The 23,718-nt window shown below is 60.8% G+C and overlaps 2 protein-coding genes across 6 annotated transcripts; both read right to left on the bottom strand.

Moving 5' to 3' along the window:
• Positions 1 to 1,745: 1,745 nt before the first annotated feature.
• Positions 1,746 to 9,418, bottom strand: SPATA20 (spermatogenesis associated 20). 3 transcript variants are annotated; one of them, XM_086686997.1, is made up of 17 exons: positions 9,280 to 9,414; positions 8,939 to 9,090; positions 8,102 to 8,281; positions 7,926 to 7,990; positions 7,600 to 7,754; positions 7,361 to 7,504; positions 7,042 to 7,243; positions 6,564 to 6,694; positions 6,370 to 6,474; positions 6,056 to 6,130; positions 5,747 to 5,956; positions 5,471 to 5,663; positions 4,984 to 5,152; positions 4,471 to 4,682; positions 3,019 to 3,218; positions 2,269 to 2,349; positions 1,746 to 2,100 (listed from the first exon to the last, which is right to left on the bottom strand). In XM_086686997.1, the coding sequence occupies exons 3-17, from the start codon at positions 8,224 to 8,226 to the stop codon at positions 1,930 to 1,932; spliced, it is 2,238 nt and encodes a 745-aa protein (XP_086543123.1). In that variant the 5' UTR covers positions 8,227 to 8,281; positions 8,939 to 9,090; positions 9,280 to 9,414; the 3' UTR covers positions 1,746 to 1,929. The 3 variants fall into 3 exon arrangements, with proteins under 3 accessions (XP_086543123.1, XP_086543122.1, XP_086543121.1); XM_086686996.1 differs by lacking the exon at positions 8,939 to 9,090 and having other exon boundaries at positions 9,280 to 9,418; XM_086686995.1 differs by lacking the exons at positions 8,939 to 9,090; positions 9,280 to 9,414 and adding an exon at positions 8,419 to 8,791.
• A 4,183-nt stretch (positions 9,419 to 13,601) lies between these two features.
• EPN3 (epsin 3) lies at positions 13,602 to 23,018 on the bottom strand. 3 transcript variants are annotated; one of them, XM_086686998.1, is made up of 10 exons: positions 22,739 to 23,017; positions 19,116 to 19,792; positions 17,801 to 17,919; positions 17,074 to 17,154; positions 16,682 to 16,807; positions 15,651 to 15,738; positions 14,934 to 15,203; positions 14,638 to 14,754; positions 14,278 to 14,508; positions 13,602 to 14,066 (listed from the first exon to the last, which is right to left on the bottom strand). In XM_086686998.1, exons 2-10 carry the CDS (start codon positions 19,651 to 19,653, stop codon positions 13,732 to 13,734), a joined length of 1,905 nt encoding a protein of 634 aa, XP_086543124.1. In that variant the 5' UTR covers positions 19,654 to 19,792; positions 22,739 to 23,017; the 3' UTR covers positions 13,602 to 13,731. The 3 variants fall into 3 exon arrangements, with proteins under 3 accessions (XP_086543124.1, XP_086543127.1, XP_086543125.1); XM_086687001.1 differs by lacking the exon at positions 14,638 to 14,754 and having other exon boundaries at positions 22,739 to 23,018; XM_086686999.1 differs by lacking the exon at positions 17,074 to 17,154.
• Positions 23,019 to 23,718: the final 700 nt, after the last annotated feature.

Genomic DNA, 23,718 nt, shown 5'->3' on the forward strand with positions numbered 1-23,718 from the left:
CTCCAGAACAGCCCCTGCTGGCTGAGCGAGGAGCGGACGCACGAGGGACCAGCAAAGGCTGCAGACTTTAAAAATCCCGTATCTGAGCAAGACTTACGTTCAGCTTTGTCCTAGTCAGAAAATGCTAGCTCTCCCGGGAGCCCTAACCCTTTAAGGCCCTAACTCCTTCCTTTGAACCTGTTACAGGATACCTTTCTCAAGCACATGCCTGGTATCAGGGGAAGGGAACTGAGGACACACAGAGCAGAGTGAAGGCTGGTAGAGAGGTAGGAAACACCAAATGCACCTCCTTGCACAACTGTGCCTGCACCTCCTGGAGGAAGAGGAAGGTTCAGCAGTTTTTACTGTACCCTGAAGGCCCCAGAAAGAACCAGATGTGATGAGTGGTCGCAGGTCCATCTGTTACCCTCCCTGGGCCTTGAATATCTAACCATCGAAGGCCAAAGGTACCTGCCTCACTGCCTCATTCGTATGGGTCAATGAGACGGACGCAGAGGGTTTTGCAAACTGCCCAGACTTTCCAGAGCCAGGGCTGGGGCTGCCAAAAAGGCCACCTGTGCTTCACCACACTCCATCCTCCCTCCTCACTGCCCCCCCCCCCAGACCCGGCTCCACTGGCCCAGTCCTCAGACTTCCTGGCCAACACTGAGCAGGCTTTAGCCAGAAAAGGGCCAGCTGACCTTGTTGGCCAGAGCCCTAATCCCCTCCAGATGGGCCAAGGTGGCTTGCACCACCACAAGCTGCCCAGCCAAAGCTGACCCTGGTCCCACTGAGCATGTGTGGCTGTGTGTGACCATGTGCAGACCTTGCAGTGACAGTCCGGTCTCCCACTCCTCCCCACTGCTGACATCCGCACAAACAGTGGCCCCACTCCAATCTCGCCTCCAACAGCCTCTTCTGGCTGTCTGTACTGGGTGGCTTTGGGGCTGCGACAGTGCCCAGGTTCAGCAGACCCCTGAAGGGTGTGGGGAGGGAGAAGCTCCTCCCATCCCCCATCCCCCCACCCCCGCCTGTCAGCCTCATCCCGCTGCACCTGCCCTTCCCAAAGCATGCTTCCCAGTACCTTCCCCGCGGCGGAAGCTAGATGGGGTTTCTGGGGTCTGTGAAGATGTGGAAGCCAAGGACAGGACTTGTGATCATCTCCCAACACGGAAGGGACAGGAGGAGGCCACAGAAAAGTACCAGCTTTCCCTGCAGCAGGAAGGAACCCGATTTGGAGAATGACTTCCAACCCAACGGATGTTCCAAATGAAGGAGAACTCTCCCCAGACTGGTTTGTGTGAAAGCAGGGGCAGGGACAGTGTGACCTCCTGCAGGGAGGCCTCCATCCTGGTAAGGCTGGGGGCTGGGTGGACACCCCCAAAATGACCATCCCTGGTTCTTAGCTCCCATGATGTGCCAGAGAATATGCAAATGTTACCCTTCCTTGAAAAATAAACACTCATGTGAAGCATCCTCTACCACTGCCCCAGCTTAAAACAGGAGACAATGGGAAGAGGAGAGCAGGCCCCTTTCTTAACCCCACTGAGGGCAAGGACTAGCCTTTCCCCTCCAGGACAAGTCCACACCCCAACCCCACCCCTGGTGATCATCACAGGCCCCCTGCCCTCAGTTTCATTCAAGCTGCAATGACCATGGACGGGGCGGCGTCAGCCTGGTGACCTCTAGAGGTGAAGAAGGAATTCGAGAAGGCAAAGGGGTCAGCCGGAGGCCCCTCTCTCCCAAGCAAGGCTGAGGCCCTGAGATTACCGCAGGATGCCGTTAGGTTTATTCCAGGGTGAGTGGGGGCCCATGGCGGGCCAGTGAGGATGTCCGAGGGCATCCGGTGACAGGGTGCCCGGGGATGGCCGCAGGGTGTGCAGGGCCCTGCCAGGCCTGAGTCTCTGATCAGCTGGGAAGCTCTGCCCCAGCCCAAGGAGGGCGAGGCAGTCACTGATGTAGCAGTTTTCGTAACTCACAGGGCTCCGTGATGGGCATTGAGCAGGCTTGATTCTCACACACGTAGGCCGTGGCCCGGTCTTCTAGCCGTCGCAGGGTACTCAGGAAGGGCAGCTGACGGGACAGGAAGCTGGAGGGGTCCCCGTTGGCCAAGATCAGCACCTGTGATAGCAGCAGAGTAGACGGTCACCCAGGGGGGCGCTGGGACACTGGCAGGGCCCACTGGTGGGCTTCCTCTCCCAGGCCTACAGAAGAGGGGATCATTGGAGAGCCGCATGGGGGTGGCAGACAAGGGAGCTGGAGGGTGGGGCCGGGCTCACAGTCTCGAACCTTGTTAGGAATGTAGATGGAGTGGACACACTGCAACAGAGCCTTGGTGTCCTTGGCCTGGGGGTCTCCACAGATCACGATCTGGCCGGAACAGAAAGGCAACTCCAGGGTCAGGTGCAGGGAGCTGGATCCACACCTACCACGGTTTCCCCATCCTCCCTCCACCCCACACTACATCCCCGGGAAGGAATGGGGACTCAGCTCAGCATCCTCCAGACCCGCTGCTGGGAGACTGCCTCAGGGAGTCACTGCTGGGCATGTGGGAACACGTACGTACACACATGGGCGCGCGCACGCGCACACACACACACACACACACACACACACACAGGCAGAGATATACAGGCAAACGTGCAAATATAAGCCGGCAGACCTGAACCCGGGGCATACACGTGCAGACAGGCAAACATTTACTGGTGAACGCCCAGTGTTCAGAGCCCCTGCCTCTTGCCCTCCCTACTCTGAGAGACCCAGTAACAGGCAGGCACAGAGGCGCTCCCTTGCCAGAGGCCTGGCTCCTCAGATGCACACTCGCTCAGATACCTCCGCTGCCTAAAGCAGCTCGTATAGATATGCCCCTGGAGACACCTGCACATGTACTCATAGATGGCCGCACGCTCACAGACCTGAGCTCTGGGGGGACAGCTCCAGGAGCCCCACCCCATGCCCCTGTCCCCCACGGCAGCCCCAGATGCCCCCCCACTCAGGGTCCCAACGCAAACGCCCTTGCCCCCCCCCACACACACACACCTGCTTGAGGGTCTGCTGATGGGCTGAGAGGGCACGGACCATCTCGGGCAAGGCCACAGGCACACGGCGCAGGCGCTCAGAGAAGGCGGTCAACAGGCTCACACACTTGTCCATCCAGTCTTTGTGGCCCGTAAAGCCGTGCAGCCGAAGCAGGTTGTGGGCCGAGACAGAGTTGGCACTGGGCTCCGCGCCATCCTGGTCTGCAGGGGGCAGCGGGGGGTGGCGGCGGTGAGGGAAGGTCACTGGGTCCCGAGACTGTGGCCAGAGTGGCGGGGGACAGGGACGGGATGCAGAAGAGTCTACCCAACCCAGCCCCCACCCCCACCCCACGAGCTGTTCAAGCCAGAGTGCTGTCATCCTTGCCTCTCCCTCCCTCTCTCTCACTCACTCCCCACTTCTAATTCCCACCCCCCTACCCACCCAAGTCCACCGGGCCTGCAGCCGGAGTAGACCTGAATCCTATCATTTCTCCCCATCTCATACTTCCGGCTCGTCCGAAGCCTTTGCCAGCCCCTGTGGGACTGAATGCCGCTGACAGGTTTCCTACCTGGTCACCCTGTTTCCCCTGCCCCCTTCTGAAGGTCCCTCCTCCATTTTCAGTCAGAATGACGTTCCTAGACCTCACCGGAGCTGATCATGACCCACTTAAAGCCCTCCAGAGACGTCCACTACTCGTCACGCCTGTAAGACCTTGCAGGGACCCAGCTTTGCCCACGTGGGCACACCCCGCCTCCGCCTCGACCCTCCTGGCCTCCCATAGCCCTTGGCTCAATGACACCTGTTCCGGGTTTGATCTGACCTCCCCGGAGCTGAGTCAGGCCCCACCGCTGTTCTCTCCCCAGGTCCCTTTGGGGACTAACGTTGATGTCAGCTGACATTGACGGAGGACCTACAATCTGCCAGACGTGCACTAGACCCTGGGCATGTAGCAACAAAAGGCAAGGCCTTGCTCTCAGGACACTTACACTTGGGTCCGGTGGGGGAGAGAGCAGACCATTAACAGACATGTCCGGTGACGGAGAGCGCTCCTGAAGAGGAAGGGGCCAGGCACCTACTCCTTTATGGCACTCTCATTGCAACCACCCATCTGCGTGTGCACTTTCGTGTTATTATTACTGTTGACTAGTTGTTTCCCCGGGGCCACGCTCTTGTACTTCGTGAGGGTAGGGACCAAGCGGGCCTCGTGTGATATATGAATCCCAAGCATGGCAGTCATTGCTGCCAAGCGTGTTCCCATAATGGCCAAATTCATCTCTCTCGCCACCCCGCGAGTACCAATGTTGGCTGTTTCACATATCGAGAAACCGACGCTCTGGAATTTAATGAGACCAACCCAAAGTCAGTTAGCGGTGGAACCCACGCAGGCTCCTTATGACCACACTGCGCTGATGCCTCCCACAGGGAGAGCCAAGCCCTTACCGGGTCCAGGCCAGCTCCAAGCCCACCACTGACCGTCCTTCAGACGCAGGGGCAGACCAGCCCCCAGCTCAGCCTCGCTGCAGAAGTAGCCGCCACCTTGGGAGTCCCAGAAGAGCCTGTCCTGGGCATCTTGCAGCCTCAGAGCCCACTCGAGCCACGAGCTCTCCTGCGAGGCCTCGTACAGGTCCAGTAGGCCCCGCACTACGAAGGCATAGTCCTCCAGGAAGCCCCAGCAGGGTGGGTTGCTGGGGCGGGGGGGGGGGGACAGACATTAGGGAAGAGGCTACGGGCAGGCCCAGGGAGAGAGGGGCTTTCCCAGAGGAGGCCCTTTGCTTAACCCTTTCGCTTAACCCTCAGAATCTACCTCTTTGTTGGGTACCATTAGCCCATTTTCTGGATGAGTAACTGGGCCCGGGGAAGCTCAGAGCTCACGGCGAGCAGATGGCAGAGTCGGGGTTGGGGCCTAACAGGAGGTAGGGGAGAGGGGCAGAGACAGGCCTGGGATGCCCAGGGAGACAAGCCTTCCCAGGCTGCCCGGCCCCCGACCTGTGCTCCACGGTTCCCCCGGAGCCTGCATAGCATGTCCGCATGAGGCGGCCGCTGGCCACGTCAAACATATGCCGCTTCAGGAACTTGGCACCATTGGTGGCATAGTTGATCAGCCTCTCCAGGCCCAGGACAGCCCCAGTCACAGCGAACCCAGACACCATCAGTCCTGGAGGGAGGAAATACTGGTGGCTGTGAGAAGCTGGCCGGGGGGGGGGGGGCGCCTTCCAGGTATGCCCACCCTGACCCCCCCGAGCCCTGGCCTCTCTGGAGCAATGGGGTGAATGGGTAAGCGTTCCCGGCCCCTGTGTGTGACGTCGGGTGGGTCACTTAAGCTCTCCAAGCCTCAGTTCACTCGTTTGTAAACTGAGGATCAGAAACAGGATACAGGGAGACCTGATTTCTAGCAGGTGCCTGGCACACAGAAGGGGCCCTCATAGAGGGTAAATCTGTGAATGGGACCCGGCCTCAGGCACGGCCGCCCCACCGTTCCAGGAAGCCAGCATCTTGCTGTCCAGGTGCGGCCTCGGCCGATGTTTCCGGGCCTGGAAGAGCTTCTCCAGCCCCGTATTGAGCAAGGTCCGCACGGCCTCCACGTCCAGGCCGAAGCGGGCAGCGGTCAGTTCCAGCGAATAGCGGACAGTCAGCACATTCCGGCCGTGCAGCTCCCCCTTGGGGTCCTGAGGAAAACGGCCCCTGTGAGAGGGAGTCCCCCTCACCCGCCTGGCTTCAGGACCCCTTCCCCATCCTCAAGCGTCCTCACCTGACTGGGGCTGATGTTGCCCGCCTCCGTGAGCCCGTAATGCTTCATGAGGAGCTGGCCCGAGGTCAGGGGCTCCGTGGCACCCGGCACAGGCTCAGAAAGTAGCTGCTGGACCTCTTTGACCGTCCACACGTAGAAGGCACCCTCTTTGGGCTGCATGCCCCGCTCTGGGGGTGAGTCTGCGTCCTCTGCGCTGCAGAAGCCTCCAGACTGTGGGGAGAGAAGATTTGGCTGGCCCCGGCCTTCAGGGCAACGGGGGGCCCCCAAGCCCTCCCGCAGCCAGGCCCGCCTGCCTCAGTGGACACACACCCGATGACTCAGGTTCCGAGCCACGTACTGCAGGATGCCTCTGGCAACATCGGAGTAGAACTCGTCACCAGAGATCTGAGTGGGGAGGAAGCAGACTGTAAACAGAGTACCAGGCCACCGCCTGCCTGGGTACAGAGGGGACAGCCAACATCATCCCAAGAGGGCCCGGGAGGGAGCCTGGGCACAGGGGAGGGAATTAAGAATGAAGTTGAGGCGGAGCCACAAGTCCCCAAGAAAGCCCTTGACTAAGAGGGGCAGCCGGGGGTAGGTGGACAGGCTAGGTGTCTTTGCTCTGGGCTGGGTTCAGGGGTCACCTGGAAGGCCTGTGAATAGGCCACCGCGAGCTGCGCTTGGTCATACAGCATCTTCTCGAAGTGGGGGATGTGCCACTGGCGGTCCGTGGAGTAGCGGTGGAAGCCCTGTGCCCGGCAGGACACGGGGCTGGTGGCCAAGCCCAGCCTCTGCCTCCTCCCCCTGCCCCCTCCCGGGAATGCCTAATCCCCCTCACCTGTCCCACGTGGTCTCGGATGCCCCCGTTAGCCATCATCTTCAGGGTGTGCAAGGCCATCTGCTGGGCCCGAGAGCCATCCTGGGTGAGTCGATGGCTGAGCCAGTAGGAGAACAGGAAGCTCAGGATCACTGTGGGCACCAAGTGCACTTGGGTGAGAGAATGGGGGACGCAGAGGGCAGAGATCGGGCCAGACAGGGGTTGGGAGTGCACTCAACAGGCCGTCTCCCTGGACAGACTGCAGGTTAGGGAGTCAGCGGTCAGCACAGACGACCGAAGATCATTACGTCCCGGCGTTGCTGCGGAGACCAGAAGTTAGGTCTACGCTAGGTAGCTAGTGCCAGGCTGGGGTAAGGAGGTCACTGGCCAGTCAGGAGAGCAGGAGGCTAGTGACCAAGCCAGAGGTCAGAAGCTGTTGACCAGGACAGGGATCAGAAAGCTGGGATGGGGATGGAGCAGGCATGAAGGGGACACTGACCCGGCGTGGGGAACTTGGGGGCCTCGGCGAAGCCCCCGTACTCCTCGTCATAGCCCTCGTCCAGCTGCTGGAAGCAGCGGCTATTCATGGTGGCACCGGAGGGCGGCAGCTGGCGGTCACCCATGCTGATCTCTGAGCGGGCCAGTAGGGCTGCGGTGACACGTTGGCTGTTCTCTAGCAGGGTGTTCTTGTTCTGTTTCCACTGTGGGAGGCAGGGGCAGACCTGGAGGTCAGCATGCGGTGGGGGGGGGGGCTCTTGTTTCCTTGTCCTTGCCCCCAGTCCTCACCCCTCTCCCCTCCCCAGGGGGCATATACCCACCTGCTCCCGTATCCTCAGCAACACCGTGCGGAAGCCAACTCGGGTCAAGCCATCCTCAAGGGGAAAGTAGGTGCCCCCCACAAAGGGCTGGAGGTTGGGAGTCAACCACACGTTCATGGGCCAGCCCCCACCACTGCTGGTGGCCTAGCAGAGAGAGGGCGGGGGTGAGGGGAGTGGCCCCCCCCATGCAGGGACCAACCCCCCCCCCCCACCGCCCGATACGTGGACACACTACTCACTTGTACGAAGGTCATATACACCTTGTCCACATCTGGCCGCTCCTCCCGGTCCACTTTCACGCTGACAAAGTCCTCACTGAGCAGGCGACCGATCTCCTCATTCTGGAAGGACTCTTCCTCCATCATGTGGCACCAGTGGCAGGTGGAGTACCCCACTGGAACGGGAACATGGTGGGCCGGGCGGGGGGCGGGGGGCGGGGGGAGGGGGGCATCCAGTGACTGGCTAGAGATTTCCTGGGAGGCCGCAGGCCCAGAGGACCCTTCTGCCCCTGCCCCCATCCACTACTGCTCCCTTCCCCCCATCCCAGGGAAGGTGGCTGTGTTACCTGAAAGGAAAATTGGCTTGTTTTCTTTCCTGGCCTTGTCGAAGGCTTCCTGTCCCCAGGGGTACCTAGGGCGGGCAGGGCTGGGCATCACTCACTGGCCCCCGGGTGTGGGGGAGGAGGTGTAGGAGGGGCCAAGGGCCCAGCTGCCCCAGGGCAAGGACATCAGGGGTACTCACCAGTCCACAGGGTTGTAGGCATGCTGCAGGAGGTACGGTGACTTCTCATTGATCAGGCGGTTGGGGACCTTCTGGGGTGTGGATGGGGAGCAGTTGGTCCGGCTTCCCTTCCCTCCAGCGGGCATGGGCCCTGAACTGCTGACCGTCACACTTCGGTCCTTGTCCCGGGAGGAGCTACCCCTGGCACGGGCAGGCAGGTGCAGTGAGGGCTTTCCAGCCCACTCCCTCCTAGGCTTTCCCCAGAGCTCCGCTCCGCTCCACTCCACCCTGCCCTCTGGCACCTCCCCCCGGAACCCCCTGCTCCCAGCCCAACCCACCTTTCTGAACCACGGGGGAGACCGTGGCCTTTGTGCTCCCCCTTGTGTTTTGGGGGGGGTGAAGAAAGGTGGCTCATTGGGGGCTCCCTGCCAGGTTAGTCTCCCCCAACCTCTCGGACCTGGCGGTGGGAAGGCTGATGACTGTGAGGTCAGGGTGAGTCACAGTGGACAGAATGGTCCTTCGGCCTCCATTCTTTCCCCCTAACAGGGCCCCTCCCCAGGGAGGCTGCGCTGGAGGGGTCTCTCTGGCAGGCCTGGGTTGGTGGTCTGGGCAGGAGGCTGCAAGCTCTTGGTGGCTGGACAGGGCAATAATTGGATCTGGGACCAGACCGAGTGAGGGACAACGAGGGGAAAATTGACACAGAGGACCGTCTCACTCAACATCCATGCCCTGGGCACTTCCATGAGGCCAGACCCCCAGGACCCCTAAGAAGTCGTTAACTGGCTCAGATCTCACAGGGCTCAGCTTGGGAGCCTGGTGCCCCGGCGGCGCGGGGAGGGGGGGGGCGGGGAGGCAGACCTAAATGACAGGCTCCTGAAGCCACGAGGACTGTGATCAGCCCAGGGTGCTGCCGGATAAGGATCCTCGGCCCAGCATTGGGGTTCAAGGAAGGCTTCCTGGAGGGGGTGTCTGAAGAGACCCAAGGGAGCTAGCCCTGCAGCTGGAAGGGACTGAAAGGAGTAGAGGGAAGGAGGTCGTTACTGCCCGGACCAGGTCGCGAGCGCAGACTTGGTGCGGCGGAGTTCCGGAGGAGGCAGTAGGGGTGGCGGGGCTGGTACTAGGGAACCGGCGCGGTGACAGCCGGCCCGGGACCCCTCGGGCGCAGCGCTCGCCGCAGCCGCCCGCTTACCCGCCCGTACCTGGGGCTCGCGGCGAGGCCCGCCCGGACGCAGGGCAGCAGGAGGCCGCGGCCCAGCCAGGTCCCAGCGCCCAGCATGGCTGCTGGCGGCCGAGGCCGGGACGCTGCGCACCGGGAGGAAGGGCGGCAGGCTGCGAGGGGGCGGGCCCCGGCACCCACCCGAGCCGCAGGCGGGTCTTCGCCGTGACTCCCGGCCGCGTGGCCGGTCTCCGCGCGCCGCCCGGTGGCCGAACTTGGGATTGCAGACCGGACCGCCCGGGCTTGGGAGGACCGGAGTCTGTGTGCAAAACTGGGCTGACTCAGCGAGGCCTAAGCCAGCGGCCGGCGGGAGAATAACCCCCCTGAGGAGAACATGGGCGGTTATGAGGATGCCAGGGCCTCGGGTCATTTTGTCGAACTTCGCTCCTTTTACAAATGAGAAATGAGGCGCCAGCAGAAGGCATGGCTTGTCCAGACCTGCCTGGCCAGTGAGCTTTGGCTCTGCCCCTCCCTCTCCAGGGCCTGCCCAAATCCCACCCACTCCAAGAAGCCTTCCCTGAATAACGACGACGAGCCAACTTTGTGTCCCATCATGTACCTTTACACTTGTCTCATTCGCTACATTTTGCCAATATTTATTGAGTGCCTGCTGCCTGCCAGGCACCCTGCTTAGGTACAACGGTGGGTGGAGAGAGACCAGGCTCCTGCCCTTGTGTTGCTCACAGTCTGTTGAAGGAGACGGAAGCTAATCTGACAGCCATACACACGAATGTACAACCACCCACTGTAAGAAAGGCCGTGACTAACTAGGAGCCTGGCCTGGTGGGAGAGGCTTCCCTGAGGAAATCACATCTGTGTAGCAGCCGTGGAGGAACAAGAAGGTGGGGTGTGGAGAGGGCGTGGGGGGAGTGCTGGGGAAGCAGGAGGAACATGTGCAAAGGCCCTGTGGCATAGTGGTGAGTCAGAGTTGAGGAACTACGGAAGGCCGGCATGGCTGCCGGGCAAGCATCCAGGTCTTGGAGGGACTCCGGAAGTCTGCGTAGCAATTCTGGTTGCTGATGAAAGAAGAAAGATGTTGAAGGGCTTTGGTCAGGGGAGTGATCCTGCACTTTGGAAAGGTCCCTCTGGCTTCCTAGTGGAGAATGGACTGGAAAGGGGCAGGAGCGGAAGGAGGATTGGTTGGGAGGCCGTAGCAGGACCCAGGGGAGATGGCGGAGGTCTGCAGCAGGTGGAGGCAGAGGTAGTGAGAAGGGTCTTGAGGCCTGTAGAGGAGGAAACATCCTAAAAATTGGCAGTGAGGGAGGGGGAGGCATCAAGAGTGGTTTGCAGAGGGGGGATTATGCTGGACGGTGAGGCCATTTGCTGCGGAGGGGGCACTGAGAGGCTCACGTGGGGGTTCGTGACATCATTTTTGGACATGTTCGCTTGAGGTGCCCTTGGGACGCGTGTGTGGAGACAGCACGGCTCTGGGACGCAGAGGAGAGGTTGGTGGGAGGGATCAGGGTGTTCATTGTGGAGACAGTGCAGGCATGGAAGGGAGTCATCTGGGGAGCAGCAAGAGAGAAGCAGGCTCAGGCCCGGGCTCAGGGAACTCAGGAGTGCCCTGTGAAAGAGAAGCACTAGAAGGTCAAGGGAACCCCAGGAGAGGTGGTGTCCCAAAGGCAAAGGGACGGAGAGTTGCAAGGAGGGAGGACCTTCATGGTCGGACTCTGGAAAAGCCAACCAAGATGGGACTGAAAAAAGCCTACTGGTTTCAGCATCATGGCGGCCATTGGGTGGGCTTAGCATACAGTGTTCCAGTGAGGCGGGGCTGACGGCAGAAGCCGACTGAAGTGGGTTAGGAGGACAGGAAAGAAGGGACATGGGGGGCACCTGGGTGGATCAGTCAGTGGGGCTTCCGACTTTGGCTCAGGTCATGGTCTCAGGGTTCCTGAGTTCAAGCCCCACATTGGCTTGCTGCTGTCACCACAGAGCCTGGATCCTCTGTACCCCTCCCCCTTTCTCAGCTAGTGCTCTCTCTCTCTCTCAAAATATAAACATTTAAAAAAAGAAAGGAGGCATAGGGAGGTAGCATGGGTGTTTGATATGAAGGGAAAGATGGAAAGACTTTCAAGATGGATGAGGCAGATTATGACAAATATCAAGGGACAGGCTTTGGTTGAGAGAAGGCGATTGATGACATTGAAGGTGGGGTCATGGCAGAGACGTTGGCAAGCCGGAGGGTATGGTGGATGCCAAGGAATGAGATTAAGATCAGAGAACAGGAAGCCTGCCTTGAGTGGGGAGGAATTTGGGGTGATGACAAGCCCAAAAATGTGACCATGGGTGAGAGGTCAAGGCCATCCTCCTGAATAATAGAGTCACGCGGGGTTAAGCAAGATCTGGATGAGAAGACTGTGAGCCAAGCCTGAAGCCTGGTGAGAATGGGGTGGGGCACAGACCCAGGCAACGAGGAGGCACAGCAGCCCAGTGGCTTGAGCCTCTAAGAAGGAAGGCTCTCATTGGAGGAAAACGGTCCAGAAATAGCTACAGGGAACAAAACTACCAATCTCTTCTTGGTGGCGGTCAAGCAGGACCCCTTGGGAGTCCTGAGGAAAGTCAAGTCCACGGGGAGAGTCAGTTTAGAAGAAGAGGAGGGCGCAGGTAGGGAAGGGGTGACAGGTGGGTCAGTGGCCAAGAACGATGGAGACCTCCCAGGTGTAGGTGCACATGCCAGAAGACAGATGGGGGCTGGACTCGGCACTGCCGGGCAAGACCAGGAATGAGGGGTGTGATGGGCTCACTGCTCAGGGTTAGTCTCTGAAGGGGGTAGGCCCCGGGCCAAACGGACACTGACCCGGGAGGAGCCGCCGAGCAAACCTCCTAAGGAAGGAATTCTTGTTCCCGTCTGACAAGTAAGGAAACGGAGGCACAGAGTCAGAGAGAGGTTAAGTAATTTACTCAAGGTCAGGGAGCATAACCACTTATTACTAAGTGATTACTATTATTATTAAGCGCACATCTTGGAGCAGAGTTCTGAACTCTGGGGGTCTGACTCCTAGTAGGTGCTCTTGTCCATCCCGCCTATAACAGTCACAGCAGAACTCCCTCTCTCCCTCTAAAAAAAACACCAAAACCTAAACCAAAACCCGGCAGCTCCTTTCCCTGCATCCCCCTTCCACTTAAGAAAGACAGCAGCATCCTGTTCCCCGCCCCCCCCCACCCCCCAATTTTCTTCTGGCCTATAGAAGGCCATCTTCCCTCAGTAGCAGGCTCCTTGTAGGGCCAGACTCTGAGCACTGAGGACAAATCAGCGGTTGGGAGAGCATTGAGCAGAAAAGGAGTAGGGGTGACCAAGGTGGCCCCAGGATGAGGTACCAGGCCCTGCCCCTCCCTTTGGTTTCTCAGACCCCACGGAAGCCCCCGGGAGGGGTCAGGCTCTCTCAGCATGGCTGAGATTGAATTTCTTGCCCTGGTGAAGAGGGGGAAGGGTAGAGCTAGATTTAAGGTGACTCAGTAAAGCAAAGGAACATGAGGGCTCCTCTACCCGGCTTGTCTCCCCAGAGTTCTGAGCTCCTGGAGGCTGTGGGCTTAGCAGCCCTTGGATCCCTCCCAGGTGAGCCCACCACTTTGTTCGGGGCTGTTAATATTTGCAGATGAAACCGGGGGGCCCAGCCTGGGCGCTCAGGGCTGTGGAGCCAGACAGTCTGAATCGCAGCCCCAGTGTGTGCTAGCTTTGTGACCTTGAGCATGCCACTTAACCTCTCTGAGCCTGTTTCCTCACCTCTAAAGTGACAGCAGGACCGAGGGCTGTACATTTGGTTTAATGCCCTGCTGCCCCCAGTTTGCTGTTCTTAATTTGGAGCAAGGGCCCTGCATTTTCATTTTGCACCGGCCCCCACAAATTACGTAGCCAGTCTTGAATGGGAATAGTATTATCTACCTCAGAGGGCTGTTGCAAGGATTAAATTAAATAATCTGTCTAAAGTGCTTACAGCACAGAGTGCACAATGAGCGGGAACAACTGCCTATTGTTCCCTGCCATTAGATCACCCCCAGTGCAGATCTGTGGTAAATGAATGAAATGAGAGAATGAGCGAGAGCCCGGGGAGCATCTGGAAGCGAAGGTGCCGGCGCTGAGGGGGTGGTACGGGAAGTGGGAGCATTTTTGTGCCCCACACGGCGAAGCACTCGTTCCCACGGCAGCCGGTGGTTTGCGCCGTGGTCCTGACCCAGACACCACGCCTCGAAACAGTCCACTCGGTGGGAGCTGAGGACGCGGGCGTGGTCTCAGCCCCCGGCAGTCTTCAGGGTCAAGCTTCCAGAGCGGCAAGAGAGGGTCGGCGGGGGCCACTTGGAGCGTCCAGGCGGGACTGGGGGCGGAGTCAGCCCTTCCGGCCTTCCCGGGGGCGGGTCCTGGGGTGACAGCCCCGCCCCGCGCCGGGGACGGGGCCTCGCGCATGCGCCGGCCAGCCGGGGCAGGGCGGGGCTGCGCTCAGAGGAAGGGGTTGGTGCCGGGATGTGGGGGCGGCTGGAGCGGCCCCGCGGAGCCCGACGTGGGCAACAGGGGCTGTGGCAGGCTCGCGGGCGGCGGCGTGAAGGCGCCGGCCTGCGGGAAGACGCTGACCGAGGCGGGGAGGGTCACGCCGGCTGGCACGCTGCTGAGCGGGAGAGGCAGGGAGGCGCTGTAGGTCATGGAGCCCAAGGGCGCCCCGACCGGCCCGCCGGCCGCCAAGCCTAGCGCGGGCGACCCGGTGCGCATCTGGTTCAGGGTCGGCCTGGCCTGCTCGCTCCCACCGAACGGGTTGGTGGGGGATGGAGCGCTGAGACCTGCGGAACGAGAGCGGATGGGGAGCTTGGAGTGCGCCGGGGGGGGGGGGGGGGACACAGCCCTAAATGGGGTGCCGGGGAGAGGAGGCACGATCTGGGGTCTCAGAAATAGGGAAGAAGAGTAACATTTTTAGGGCAGGGGCTGAAAGGAGGGAGGGAGAGAGCAGGGGCCCCCAGTGTTGAGACGCGGCAGGGACAAGGGGTGTCCTACCTGTCAGAAAAGGGTTTCGCGTCTTTGCAGCCTGGGGCGCCTTGACTAATGAATCAAGGTTGACCAAGGAGGAGGCCGAAGGGCCCAGGAAAGACTCAGGAGTCCGGCATGCTCGGGCCTCCTTACTGGGCTGGGTTAGCGCTTCCTCCAGTACACCCAGGTCAAAGGATTCTGGCTCCTTGGTGCCATTTTGCTTGGAACTGGGAATGGGGTCTCCAAACAGGTCCAGCTCTGGAACAGAAATGATTGAGCTCATGGGTAGGGATGGGGAGTGGTCACTCTGGGAAGAAGAGGACAGAGGCCACCTCTGGGCAGGTCCCTCATTCCCCAGAGCTGTATCATCCCCTGCCTCCTGCTTACCCACAGGACTGCCGGGCTTTCCCGAAGGCAGGGCCTGGGCACACTCCGGCCCCTCCTTGGTCTCTGTGGATACTGGAGGGTTGGCAAATGGGTCAAAAGGTGAGGTACCACCTAGAGCTAGCCAAGGAGGAAGAGGAAGATGAGATGGGCTGGCAAAAAGGTCAGGCACTGGTCTGACCCCTTTTAGGCAAGCAGCTGTCTTGACACAGACAGGATGTGCTGCCCCTTGGCGCTGGAGGGAGGGGACCCGGAAGTCCTCCCAGGCCCTCACCCACACCCTCTGGCCCTCTACTTACCAGGTGCATTGGAGGTCTCCACCGAGGCTCCCCAAGGGTCAGCCCCAGTGTCGGGGAGTTGGTGATGGGGGGAGTTCTGTGCCCAGAGGTCTGTGGATGGGGGTCTGGCAGGCAGCACTGGGGTCCGGCCCCAGGGCTCTGAGGAGGAGAGCATAGGGGGCAAGTCCCAGGGCTGGCTTCTGGACAGGGCACTTCCCGAGGGGACAGGAGACCAGGGGTCTGCGGAAGGCCCCCAGGAGGAGCCACTGGGCTCTGTGTTCGGCCTGAGACCTAAAACGGAAACAGTACAGACATGACCCCAGGCCCACCTTTACACCCAGCCCAGGGCCCTTCCCAGTTACTCAGACCAAGTTGGGAGGCCAAGGGTCCCATTTCACAGATGGGATGCTGACTCAGGACCACCCAGCAAGCTGGAGCCCATATTCGTCAAGTTCTGCCAGGAACGTGGAGTCCCAGGCATGGGCAGCTCAGGCCACCTTCCCAGTCAAGGGCAGGGACGGGCTGGGGCTTCAGGAAAGCCAAGGTGACCGGGGGAACCGAGAGAACATCTCCGAGTTTTCCATGAGCTGGGCTCTTCAGATGTGCGCTTCCATCCCTCACTACAACCCCATGTCCCAGAGGAAGCTGAGGCTCAGAGGGGTGAGTGTCTTGCCCTCAGCTATGGGGAGGGGCTTTCTGGGGCCAGCCTGGAAACCTCTTGCAGCCCTGCATGCCCACCTGGGATGTCCCATGGGTCAGCAGAGCAGCGTGTGGAGGGCGGGGCCGGGGCAGGTACAAAGATGTCTGCCAAGTCCAGAATGGAAGACTGTGGAGGGAGAGAGGCAGCCATGGCTCAGAAGTGGGCGAGACCAGAAGAAGGGCGGTCCTTGGCCTGTCCTCCTCAGCCCAGCTCCTTCTCGCCTTTGTTCACTTCACAAACATCTACTAATGATCCCTTGTCTCCGTACAGTGCTTTGCAGTTTATAAAATGTTTCCTCATCCGCTTGGTGCCTGCACAACAACCCTGTGCACTAAGTAGTGCAGGTTGTGGTGTATCCATTTTATAGACGCACCAGCAGAGGCTCAGAGAGGGGAAACGATGTGCAGGGAGCCGCACAGCTGGGGAGAGGCAGAGCTGGGATAAACCGAGGCCTGCCTGACCCCTTCAGTTGTTCTGCTCCCCAGCCCATCAGTGGCAAAAGACAGATTTTATAACAAGTCTGCTTTCCTAAGTCGGAAACCAGCCACAGTGAACACAGGCAGAAAGGGGATAGAGACATCCTAGCTCCGTGCACAGCTTTGGAGGGTGGCCTTGTTCCCAGAAGCTACCCACTCCCCTATTCTTGGAAAGTATGTATATGAGCCCAAGATATTGTGAGTACCATGTGCCTGAGCCCGCCTCCCCCCGCCCCCAATCTGGATCCACAGTATCACGTAATCCTAGAATACCAGAGAGAGAGCTGCCCAACTAAAGGAGGAAACTGAGCCCAGAGCAGTGATGTGCCCCAAGTCAAATAAATGACAGCAAATCCAGAACCCAAATCCGGGGGAGGGGATCAGGATTCTTTGTATCCCACTTTGCTGTCAGCCCAGTCACCAGCCCATGTGGTCTGGGCCCGAGGGCTGCTGCACCCCCTCTATCCCTCTTTCCATTGAATAAACACTTAAGCGGTGCTTACTATATATGAAGTGCAGTTCTGAAGTCTACAAATACCGACTCAGCTCATCTCTCAGGCTCAGTCAGCCCGTGCAGCCCAGCCCCTCCCTACCTGGCTGGTTTTCAGCTTCTCCTCCTTTCCCTCTTCTCTCTCTGGCTCTTTGTCTTGCCAACGGCGAACTACAGCCCCAGCACCATTGGCCACAGGGGAGTCCTCTCCCCGCCAGGACCTCACCTCCTGTGGAAGGCACAGGGGAGTGAGGACAGCACGAGCAGCCCAGGCTGGACTTGAGGGGACCGGGGGAGCTGGAGTCAAAGAGGAGTGCAGGGAGAGAGGTTACGCACAGCGGGACCACTGGGTGCAGTGGGAGGAGCCTGGTTAGTGCCCGGGACCACTGGGTGCAGTGGGAGGAGCCTGGTTAGTGCCTGTGTAGCACCTGCACCTGCACCTGCACCAGCACCTGCACCAGCACCTGCACCTGCACAGGAGGCTCAGCCTGCTACCTTCTCGTGCTCCTGCCGGCTCAGGCGCAGAGCCAGCTGCAGCTGCAGGTCCTCATCCCTGTGGGAGGCTGGGGGGACGGGCTGCAAAGGAGGAAGGAAAGGGGTGAACTCGGCCCAGTGCTCCCACTCCTGGGCGGGAGGGCAATGTAGCCCCGCAGGGGGAAGGGAGGTGGAGAGAGAAGGGCCCACCCTGAGTGGATGTGGGCATCCTGACCCCAAGGCATCAAGATGTGTGTGGCCTTCTCCCTGCCTGGGTCTGCAATGCAGTTTCCAAGATCAAGGAGATTGATCCTTCGCTTCCGGGTCCCCTGAGCGTCCCCAGGCCCTGCTGTGTGAGGCCCGGCTGCTTCCTGCCCAGTCTGCCTGGATCCACAGAGAGGATGATGACGGGGGGGGGGGGGCTATCCCTGCCCCCCTAAAAGGACAGCAACCCCACAGCAGGGGTTGTGGGGGCAGCATATCTCTGGGTCTCCCAGGCATGTGTCTATCAGCGTACTTGCCTTCCCCGGGGCCGCGGCAGGCCCGTAAGACACATATGTGCCCTCACCCCACTCAGCGTTCGCTGCCCTTTCCAGGCGCAGCCAGAGGGGACCGCAGGCAGGGAGGCAGTCCCTGCCAGGACAGTCCCGGGCACACGGACAGGCCCTGTGCTGTCCAGAGTAGAGGAGCCTAGGAGCCAAGGGCGTGGGGCACCAGTGCCCTCCCCAGGCCATCGGGGGGCCCTCACCTTCTCAGCCTCCTCGCGGCTCATGGCCAGGGCCAGCTGCAGATGCAACTCCTCTTCTCCTGACGTCTGGGGCCGGGCCTGCTCCAAGTCGGACGTGTAGCGGGGGGATGAGGAGGAGGCTGCAACGACCGTGGACCGTCGGCCATCGTGGCTCCTGTGACCGCGTGCCTCCCCTCCCCTGCCCCTCCCCCCACAACCAGGAAGCTCTAAGGCTCAGAGGGGGAAACTGAGGAAGGAAACGACTGGCAGCCAGGGCCCCAGGGGGACAGGCAGTGTGCTTGGCACTGTGTGTGAGGCTTCCCATGCCCCCCCCCCCCCAACTAGAGACTCCAGTCCCTCCTTTACAGACGTGCCAATAGCCAGAGGTTGCCTGGCCACGGTCCTAAGGTAAGACTTGGAGCCAGGTCCACTGACTCCAGCTTCTGCAATCTTCTGGCTTGGGGGGGGGGAGGGGGGGCGGGGTGCCCATCCTGCCTGGGGTCAAGTGAGGTGGGAGGGAGAGAGTTCCAGCCAATCAGGGCCATGTCTCTCAAAGCCCTTGGCACACTGTCAAGGGCTTTAAGAAAGGAGGGCCATCCTGAGTACCCCTCAGATCCCAGAAGCCCACTTCGGGGCAGGGAGGAGAGTCCAGAACTGCTCTGCAGGGGCGCCGGGGTGGCTCAGTCAGTTGGGCGTCTGACTCTTGATTTTGGCTCAGGTCACAATCACATGGTTCATGGGATCGAGCCCCATACTCGGCTCTTCACTTACAGCATGGAGCCTGCTTGGGATTCTCTTTCTCTGCCCCTCCCCCGCTCACATTTCTCTCCCTCCCTCTCTCTCTCTCTCTCAAAAAAAAAAAAAAAAAAAAAAAAAAAAAAAAAAAACAACAACAACAACAAAAGCTCTGCAGCACCCTGTTTTCAGGAGGGGGTCATGAGGAATGCCACTGACGGAGCACCTTGTGCCCTGTGTCTGGGCACAGGGCCAAGGGCATTCCTGAGCCTGGTCTCATTGATTCTCACATCCAACACCCGAAAGATTTTCCCTGCTTCACAGATGAAGAAGCGGAGACTCAGAGAGGCGGCCGTCTAGACCCCTCCGCTCGAAAGGGGCAGAATGAGGAACGCTGCTGGACTCCAGAAGCCTGAGCTTCTGCTACCACAGCAGCCCACGGGGCATGGTCCCACTGTCGTCTGCGCTAACTTGCGGGGCACCTGCTGTGCCAGGCGTCCTGCCTTCCGTGCTCCATTCGTCACCTCCCTGAATGCTCGCGGCATCCCTCTGACCTCGGGCTGCCTCCTGGCCCCCAGCCACAGCCCCGGGGCTCACTCACAGTTGTAGGAGGACGGGGATCCGTGGCGGCGGCCCAGGCCCAGCTGCCCGCTGCCGATGCCCATGCCCTCCAGAGCCATGCGCTCCTTGGTCTTGAGGGCGTGGGTCCGCTCCTGCCGGAGGCGCTCCTCGTCCCTGAGCAAGGCCATCACCTGCTTGACCTTCTCGCGCACGTTGACGCCCTGGTCCTTGCCGTCGCGGTCGATGTACTGGAAGTCCTTGAGCGTCTGGATGGTGTAGAGGTTCTCGCGGCACTGGTGGGCCACCCTCTCGGAGCCCGTCTTGAGCAGGTAGTCCAGCAGCGTTAGCGCTTTGTACACGTGCCGCCAGTTCTTGCCGCTGTCGTTGAGCCGCCGCCACAGCATGCCCATGACCTCGGCGAAGGCCACTGTGTTGAAGGTCAGGTCGGCAATCTCCGACATGAGCGAACTGGGCGGGCCCCACGGGTCATTGCTGGTGGCCTCGCGCACCTTGATCTCGGCCTCCGAGTAGTTGTGCACGATGTTCTTCACCTGGCGCCGCAGCGCTGAGGTCGTCATGGCCGGGGACTTGGAGATGGGCGGCCCCCGCCCCCGCCGGAGGTGGAGGGCCGAGGGCCACCGTCTCGAGGTCACGGTCTCCAGGGATGGGCCGCCGAGCTCTCAGCAGGGCGGCTGCGTCCTTGGGTTCCACATGGGTCTGAGGAAGAGAGGGACTGGAACTCAGGAACTCAGGGGCAGTGGCTCACCTGGACAGCCACTCGGGCCTGGCCGGGGTCCCCGCTGCCAGGAACAGCCTCTGGCAGGTGCTCATTCTTATTTTTCTTATCTGACGCATTATTCAGCCAACACTTGCAGCTTTGCGTGCTCTTTGCTCTTTTGCAGTCCCGCTACAAAGACGGGGTGATTATTATTATCTCCATTCACAGATGGGGAAGTGAGGTTCAGAGAAAGATTGAGTGATTCGTTCGAGTTCACAGAGCTGATGCGATTGGGAGTGACCCCGGCAGACGCACTCCCCACGTCCTCACCCTTAGCGACAGGCAGGAAAGCGACCCCCAGGAATGCCTGCTCACCTCCCTCCTGTTTAATTACCTCTCCCTCCCGTTTCGGAGGCCAGGATCTCACTTAGGAGCTATCCCTCCCAGCTCCTCGTTCCCCACTCCTCGTTTCTCAAATCACTAGTTTGTGCAGCTTAATTCATTCGGCACCTAGTTCCCGGGGCCTTCTCTGAGCCCGACATTGTGCCAGGCACAGAGCACAAGTCCTGGTCCGCACACGTCCGGATGCGGGGCATAGACGATCCAGCCTAACACGGACACGCACAGGAACACCCAAGCTAGGAAAATCAGGGGAGACTTCCCAGTGGAGGTGACAGCCTGAGATCTGAAGGGGAGGGTGAGGAGGAGCAAAGCCACAGGGCGAGGAAGGACAGATGGGAGGGAATGCTTGAGCTGGGCCAGAAGGCCAGAGAGGGACATGGGGCAGGAACATAAGCTCCCTGAAGGCAAGGCTGGTCTGGGCTCCCCAAACCTGAGGCCCTGGGTGCGTGGTCATCTCTGATAGCCCAGCGGGGAGGGAATCAGGGTCAGCCCTCTGCCCTCCCCACAGCGTCAGGAGCAGGCCATCTGGAGAAAGCAAACCCAGGCCCACGACAGAAAAATGTTCTTCCAGGGTCCTACCAGAAACCAAACCCAGAATCCCCCTGCCACGGCTGTTTTTCTGGTATGCATACACACACACACACACACACACACACACACACACACACACACAGGCTGGACCCACAGAGCCTCCACACCAACCGTGAACCCCCACCCCCACTTTTGGAGAGGGCGCCTCTCAGCACCTCTCCGCTCAATCCTGGGGCTCAACCTAGGGACTCGCAGGAGTCAGAAGCTGCCTGTCCTGCCCTCCCCCAGTCTGGGCTTTCCCTCTACCCGGCCCTGCCAACCCTGGGCTCGGTTCAAAGCGGCCAGCAGGCCTTGGCAGGCTTCTTCAGGGCCCAGGTGCCTGGGAGAGCTTGGGCCCAGAGGAGGGGATCCTGTGGGAGACCAGGCGGATGGAGTGCTGACTGAAAGGCTGCCTACCTTCTGTCTGCTGTCTGTCCGTCCAGCCTGGCAGGCCCTTCTGTGGGGATGCCACGGCCAACGCTTGTTTAACTCCTGTCCTCCCCCTCACTAGTGACTCAGACCTATCTTTACCTCCCCAACCGGTGGGCTGGAGGGTGGCAAGAGTCAAGATGAGAAATAATTGTGCCCCACAGCCCGCCCGGAGTGCGCGCCCCTCCCAGTGCTGGCCGCAGAAACCAGCAAAACCAGTCAGGCATCCTGCCTCCACCAGCAGCCCTACTTGAGCCTGGCTGCCGAGCCCTCCAGCCCAGCCTGGGGGAGTGGGAGGGGCCCTCAGTGCGGACCCGTGGCCCTGTCTGGACTTTCCTCCTAGAAGGGGGAACAGAGGAAACTCCTCTGCACATCTCTGCTGGAGCTGGAGGAAGAGAGGGATCAGAAACTCCAGGGAGGTGCCTGGACCTCCCTCCCCTGAAGTTAAAAGGGACAGATTGGGGGAGGGGGAGGGAGGGGGGAAGAAGGGGCAGGGAGAGGCCCAGGGAGCACGGAAGGGAGGGAGGAGGAAAGGAAGGATCGCGGGAGGGAGCCGCTGGGAGCTCTGCCAGCCGTGTTACAAGCAAAGGGTTTTATCGAACACAATATGCCCAGAAATAAAAGGGAGTGAAACAGAAACCCGGCAGCCAGTGGCGGCAGCGGCAGGCCCGGGAGGCCGGGTATGGAATTACTGCAGTGACCTTGAGCCAGACCCTGTCAGGTGGAGGGAAGGACACTGAGAAGGCAGAGCCTGAGAGGCTAATTCAGAGATGGGGTGGAGGGTGGGGGGCAGAGCGGGGAGGGGAAGGCTGGAGGAGGAGGCGGGGCACGGAGCACAAGTATCTGCTCTCTCCTTTATATAAGGTGCCCAGGAGAACTTGGTGGGGGGGCGGCTCCTTTTTTGGGGACTAAGGGACTAAGGGAATCCTCAGGGCTGAGGAAGTCGACGGCCATCCTCCGAGTGGGGATTCAGGGAGAAGGAAGGAGCCTAGATATGTCGAGTCACGTGCGAGAGTTTGTCCAAAGTGTGTGTGCGCCCCACCAGCCCACAGTCCCTCCCATCCTCTGCTAAGGTGCCCCGGCCCCTGCCCTGCATCAGGTCAGCGGCTGCTAAGGGGTGGGGGGTGGGAAGGGAGTGGCGGTGCCCTAACTCTTGCCCGCGGAGGGACAGGAGCGAGCTAGAGCTCTAAGCTGGAGTCAGCCCTGAGGTGGCTGTGTCCTGGGGCCCCGGAATGGGGTAGGGGCTGCCCTGAGGCTAGAGGTGCCACAGAGGCCGAGGGGGAGGGGTGGGCAGAGGAGAACGGAGTCTGCGGCGGCGGGGAATGCCACCGGAGATGTTAGTCCCAGGGTGGGGAGCCGATCCTTGAGTCCTGCTTCCCGGGGGCTGCAGGGAGGGGAGGAGGGAGCGGCAGCGGGCAGAAAGCCTCCAGGATCCGCTAGAGCCCTGACCTCCTCACCCCCTCTCCGTGGGACCCGAGAGGGAGGTTAAGCCCCGAGCCTTCCATGAGAGAGGCACCACCGCCTCCACGGAGGCACCAGCTTACCTCCGGTGCAGGCTCCCTTGGCCCCAGCCCCGGGACCACGAGCAGCCTCTGCAGTGACCTTCCGACCTGCGCGGCAGGGGGACAGCACAGCCTCGGGAGCGTCCCCAGAGCCATCCACCACGGACCCCGGTCCTGGAGATGCCCACCCTCTCCCAGGAGGCGCAGACCCCTTGGAAGGGTGGAGGCAGGGTCCCCAGGAGGGGCTGCAGCCCTGCCTCTTGCCCGTTGGTCTTTTAGCCGCCCAGCCGGCAGGCAGGCAGCACTCGGAGGAAAGTTGCCCAGCTGGCCGGGCAGGTCTGCCTCAGCAGTAACAGGACACAGGAGGAAGCGCAGGGTTGTTAACCCCTTCCTGCTGGCTGGGCAGGCGGCACGGGCAGAGGGGGGAGGCCTGCCTGCTGGCTGTCCCCAGGACGTGCACATCCAGAGCCAGGGCTGGTAGCCCACTCCCACCCAGCAGCGAGTTAACCCTTCCCCTGCCTCAACAGGAAATAGGGTGGGGAGGGCTCCAACACCCACCCCACCCCTCCCCCATCCCCCCCGGAGCCAGGAAGACCATTCCCAGGCCATTTGGCGGAGTCTTGTTTTCTGTGGGCTCCAGCTGGCCCCCTCAGCCACCCCGAGAGGGGCACGCAGGCTCCAGGCATAGCCTCTCTGAGGAACGGAGTGACCTGATCTTTCCAGAACTCCTCCCGCTCTCCACTGGAGGATGCTGAGGCCCACGAGGTCCTTATCAGAAGCACCGCATGCGAAACCAAGCCGGCAGGAGGCTATGGCCACTGCCCCGTGTCCCACCCACACCCCTGCTCCACCGGCACTTAAAGCAATGAGCCCAGCATTAGCACAGCTGTTCTTTGAACTCTGGGAGCCGGGACCCGGAGCCCACTCGCACAGGAGGCCTGGCCCAGAATGAGGATTTTGGACAGACAACCCCGTTCGGGCATGGAGTCTGAGCGGACAGCACTTTTCTTTCCGGGGGCCAC

Source organism: Puma concolor, chromosome E1 (assembly GCF_028749965.1).
Source record: "Puma concolor isolate L17-30 chromosome E1, mPumCon1.1.hap2, whole genome shotgun sequence".
Classification (NCBI taxonomy): Eukaryota; Metazoa; Chordata; class Mammalia; order Carnivora; family Felidae; genus Puma; species Puma concolor.